General features: G+C 30.0%; 1 protein-coding gene across 1 annotated transcript; it reads right to left on the bottom strand.

Annotated features, from left to right (window-relative positions):
- LOC109329078 (omega-hydroxypalmitate O-feruloyl transferase-like) lies at positions 913-4,163 on the bottom strand. The gene is made up of 4 exons (XM_019562742.1): positions 4,072-4,163; positions 3,267-3,718; positions 1,844-2,360; positions 913-1,307 (listed from the first exon to the last, which is right to left on the bottom strand). The coding sequence occupies exons 2-4, from the start codon at positions 3,708-3,710 to the stop codon at positions 964-966; spliced, it is 1,305 nt and encodes a 434-aa protein (XP_019418287.1). The 5' UTR covers positions 3,711-3,718; positions 4,072-4,163; the 3' UTR covers positions 913-963.

Below are 5,097 nucleotides of genomic sequence, written 5' to 3' on the forward strand. Positions count from 1 at the left end.
TACTGATGTTGAATTCTACAATATTGACTTAGAAATTGTACACATAATATCAGCCATGCATTTTTAATACATACATTATATATTAAACATGCCTAAACAAAAGTAAGTGTTTTAAAAAGAGTTATATATTACTATTCAATGATATATATTTTTTAAAAGTTTATGAATTGATAAATTTTAAATAAATTTTATCATGTTATTTTGGTGGAATCACCATAAATCATAACCTACTTAGGGCAGATTTAAACAGTAATTTGATATACACAAATCATAATCAATTTTTTTTAGTGTGATCTAATTCAGTCCAAGAATTATATGGGCTAGCCTGAACAGTGATAACTCATTTTGGGATGTGGAAGTAATAATATATTATAAATAGAAATAATTAGGATTAGCAACCAATTTATAGGCCGAACACATGTTGATGTTTATGTTCCTAAATTATGGGGGGAAAATAATCCCTCAAAAAATGACAAATAATAATGTCTTTGTCGATCAGCTAGGGCTTATTAATCACCGATGATCCACACTAAAAATAAAAGAAATATACACAAATAAACTTTTTTACTTGTTTTAAAAATTAGTTACTTAAAAGTTTTTTAAACATTTAAAAATGTTTTTTAAACATTGAAAAGGTTTTAGTTTAGCATGAGGAATGAAGATCATATGTTTCACTTTTTGTGTCCATTTGTATAATAATCAAATTAAAAAGTCACACCTAATTAAAAATAAACATAAAATAATTTTTTATATATTATTAAGTAGAATGTGATTAGTTTAAGATATGAATCACATGTCCAACTTCAATATTACAAGTTACAACTTATAACATTCCTTGTATTACAACATTTAACATAACTAAGGAAATACTTCAGTATCTTAGAAATATTTATTCACAAACCATGTCTTTCACACCCCAAGCAATACTAAAATTAACACTGTTGTTTTGAAACCTTGCTATTTTCAAACTTGCATCACCAATGCTTCAAAAGTTTCCATGGCAGAAGCAGGCAAACCAAGAAGCACATTAACACTTTTCCTTTGATGACCATGTGATAAGAACAAAATGACTTCTTTCTCAGGCAAGGTCACTGGACCAGAACATAGGGGTTCACCCCATCCAAAATCTGTAGTGTGGAAAGATAGCCTAGTCCATGTTGTGATCAAAAGGGTAGCTGTTAGGGAAGGCCTTTCCCTTGTTACTTCAATATAGTCAATGGCAGATCTCATGTAACTGTCTGTGACCATGTCAATGGCCTTGTGAATCAAATCCACTGTATATGATAGAGGATTCTTCAATAGCTCACCTGAAAAAGAAGCACAAACATGGATACTACATGATTTAGATATGTTGATACAGAAAATATCAAAATATATATAAATAACAATAACACGTTACTTTGACAACCAAATTGTGTCAACTAATGATTTGTTCGCGAGTTGATTTTTAGATGAGAAAGAAGAGATAATAAAAGTTTGAAAGCCATAAAGTACACTTGTGATATAACTAGCTCTCATGCATGTCTTACCTTTCCTCCTATTTCAAATCTCAACTTACAAACAAACTCTAAATTGTGAGTTCTTTTTAAAGAAGTTTTTGAAGATAGAGATAAAAGATGAAAAAGAAAAAATATGGAGATGATTTCATTTGTTCCAAGAGATGTTAAATTTAAGTTGTTTAAATATCATTAATAATAAAATAATTGAAATCTATAAACAAAAAGTATCTAAATGTATCAAAACAAGTAATACAACATATATTAGATATCACACGTAACACCTGCAACCATAATGCAACCATAATATTAAAGTTGTGGTGATTTTCAGCCACAAACCATGTCACCTGCTTTGCATATGGAATTTGTCAGAACAATAGCATTTCCAAAGTAGCCCTTTGGTATTGGGGGCACAAATCTAGACCTTCCATCAACAGCAAAGAGTAGCTTTGTTTCTTGATCAGGTTGCATCCTTAATGCTTCAGTTCTAGCTCTCCATACAAAAGCTGAGAGGGCTTCAAAAGAAGAGCACTTCTCCAAAACCCCATCTTCAGTGCCCTTTTTCTTAAGAAGATCAAGCTTTTCAGGACCAAAAAGGAAGGATTTGTAGAGTATATCCTCATCTTGATAAAGTTTTTTAGTGTCTGATAAATCTTCAACTTCATCAAATTCATGGTGTGTGAATTCTATTTTGGAAGGGTCACGTGCTTTGAGTATGGTTCGATCAAGAAATGGTGGAATAGGTTTCAAACCTCTTGCTGTTTCACTCCATGCATTCACAAATTCCATGGCACATATTCCATCTTTCATGCAATGGATCATGTTTAGACCCAAAGTGAATCCCCCACATTTGAACCTTGTCACCTAAATGGATCATTCAGAATCTTAATATATGTACTACTTAATGATTTAACAAGTGGGAAATACATCTTTGATATTAAAAACGTGAGAACAACTTATAACCATGCATGGATGATGGATTTGTGATCAAGACTAAAGTTTACCTAGTAATCCCATAATCACTTATAAAAATTACATATATCTTCCCATCTTAATCATTCACGTATAATTAGATGCTAAAACTTTGTTTTCTTCTAATATCTCATAATAATAATGTTCTCAGCTCTAGGACCTGGATACGAAAGTAGACTTAAAGGACAACAACCAGGGGCCATGATGAAAGGGAGTCATGCAACTATTATGTTGTGTATATTCATTTGTTGCTGCAATTTTATTAGTGTTTTATAGTAGCTTGGAGAAGTGCTAGCTAGTTTTTTACAACTCAATATTTGTTTACTATGAACTTTTTTGGCTCTAGTTTTTTATAAATTAGGGACTTCATATTTATGTCACCTTGAGGCATAGAAAATGTATGTCTTTAATCTCAAAATCAATTAAAACCTAAGATAATATGATAGGTGATGTTAAGATTTATTACCTAACATATTTCTTCACATAAGTCTGTTAGACCATGCGAATGGTTATATTTGACCCATGACTAAATGATATCTTTTGGCTCATGACAATCGAAAAGAAGTTAAACTTGACTTTGATATCATGTAAGAGTTTCATCTCAAAATCAATTGACAATGAGAGAAGTAGCCCAACAAGTATTTACACTATTCACGAAAAAATAAGATAGGCAGGAATGAGCTATTATATATAAGCCCCTATCTATTATACATTTACATACATATACAATATGTTAGACATAAATTATTGGGAACTTCAATGATATAGTTTAAGTGACATGAATCATATATATCAAACCTGAACAGCCATAAGAGGCATCTCAAGAATGTTCTTAGCACCAGGAGTGTTATAAACCAGTTTCCCAAGAGTTGCAGGATCAGGCTTTGTCAAATCCCCTATGTCTTCTATATTACAGTTTGCTTCAGCCTCAACAAAAACAGCACCTTCACCTGGACAATCCACTATCAACTTCCCATCTGAACTAATAATCAATTTTCCAGCCATAGGGTAATAAGGGACAAGAATCTTTGACAATGCATCTTTGATGATTTGTGCAGCATCCTCATTTCCTCTTGAAGAAGATTTGAAGCAATAAACTGTACTAAGAGGAACTGCAATGTTCTGGTCAAGGTTTGAAAGGAAATAGAGTGTCTTTTCTGTTTCAATTGAAGGCTTAACTAGGGTTGGTTCTCCTTGTCTTACATTAAGTTCAACTATAGAGCTATCTGAATTTGCCATCATGTAAGAACCTTTGTTGATAAACAAAATGAAGAGTGTGTGAGATATATAAATGAAGATGAATTAATTTAAAAGCATGGATAAGTAACTATTCAGGCTGACATAATGAAACAAGGATTAGATGTTTCTTCTCTATCGTATTTTTGACCTCGTCATTCAAATGTTCTCACATGGAAAATGATATATAATTTTATTTCGTAACTTTAATATCCTTATTCATATTTCTTTTTCTCTCTTAAACAATGGCACTAGACATTTGATCCTCATTAGACATAATGAACAAGTTAAAGCAAATCATGAGAGAGTGTTATAGATGAAAAAGAATATGAAAAGATAATGTAAAAAAAATCATTTTAAATTATACCCAAATATTATGTGCATGAAATGTGGTGGTGATGCAAAATTGATTTAAGAAACTGAAACTTGTAATACTCATTGGGTGTAGGTTTAGAAAAGTTATATAGGAAGATTTACTATATATTTATTGTAGTTTGGTACATGAGTAAATTCCACTATTCAACAAATCATATTTAGTGTTTGAAAATATAAATTTGTTTGGCGACCCTTTCTTGTCATAAACAAATGTCACGACTTGATACGGATAGATATTGATGGCTATTTTCGGAAGTTTATATTTTTTGATATTATTAAATGTATTTTTTTATCTTTTTTGATAAAAAACTAATTTCTTTCAAGGCTCGTGACAGTTATTCGCAATAAGTTTTGCTCCTAAAAAAACTGTAATACTTAATATGGAGAAGTTAAACTCAAGAATGTCATAAAATTAAATTAAAAGAAAGAGAGATAATAGTAAAATTATTTTACCATCATTTTATACATCAGCTTGACAATTTTTTTAAAGAAAGAGAGATAAAAGAAAAATTATGAATGCCTCCTTACTTTTTCAAAAGTTGTCAATTTTAAATGCACACTGCCTCCATTTATAGCACTCTTTTTAAAACTTAGCTTTGTTTTTTTATATTACATTTTTTGCTAAATTTGAGTACATAGACTTTTTATATAAAAATATCTTTATTAATTCAGTGAAAAAGAAAGATATTGAGTCCATATAATCATAAATTGACTAGACAATAAGTCTTAATAATCAAAGGGTGGTTATAAAAATACATCTGTTGATAAATTAAATACTACTAATTATTATATTAACCAACTTGATTAATTCACCTGTAGCAATTCAAAATAGTTGCATAAAAAAGAGCTTATATTAGATAGAAGAAATCACAATTTAGTATGCATAGAGACAATAGTTTTTTTTTTCTGAGTGTTTTTATTCAAAAATATACTTTATTCAACTTGGTGTGTGTAAAAGGTGTTTTAAAATTGGAGGCATAAAAATCATCATAATAAACTTAATTATCTATCTACAAAC

This window comes from Lupinus angustifolius, chromosome LG16, assembly GCF_001865875.1.
Source record: "Lupinus angustifolius cultivar Tanjil chromosome LG16, LupAngTanjil_v1.0, whole genome shotgun sequence".
In the NCBI taxonomy this organism is placed as follows: Eukaryota; Viridiplantae; Streptophyta; class Magnoliopsida; order Fabales; family Fabaceae; genus Lupinus; species Lupinus angustifolius.

Excerpts from the sequence above, each read along its gene's own strand:
- LOC109329078 (XM_019562742.1), bottom strand. The coding sequence starts at position 3,710 with ATGATGGCAAATTCAGATAGCTCTATAGTTGAACTTAATGTAAGACAA. Across the intron at positions 2,361-3,266 it reads TGCCTCTTATGGCTGTTCAG|GTGACAAGGTTCAAATGTGG; the intron begins GTTTGATATATA and ends TGATCCATTTAG. Across the intron at positions 1,308-1,843 it reads AAATTCCATATGCAAAGCAG|GTGAGCTATTGAAGAATCCT; the intron begins GTGACATGGTTT and ends CTTCTTTTTCAG.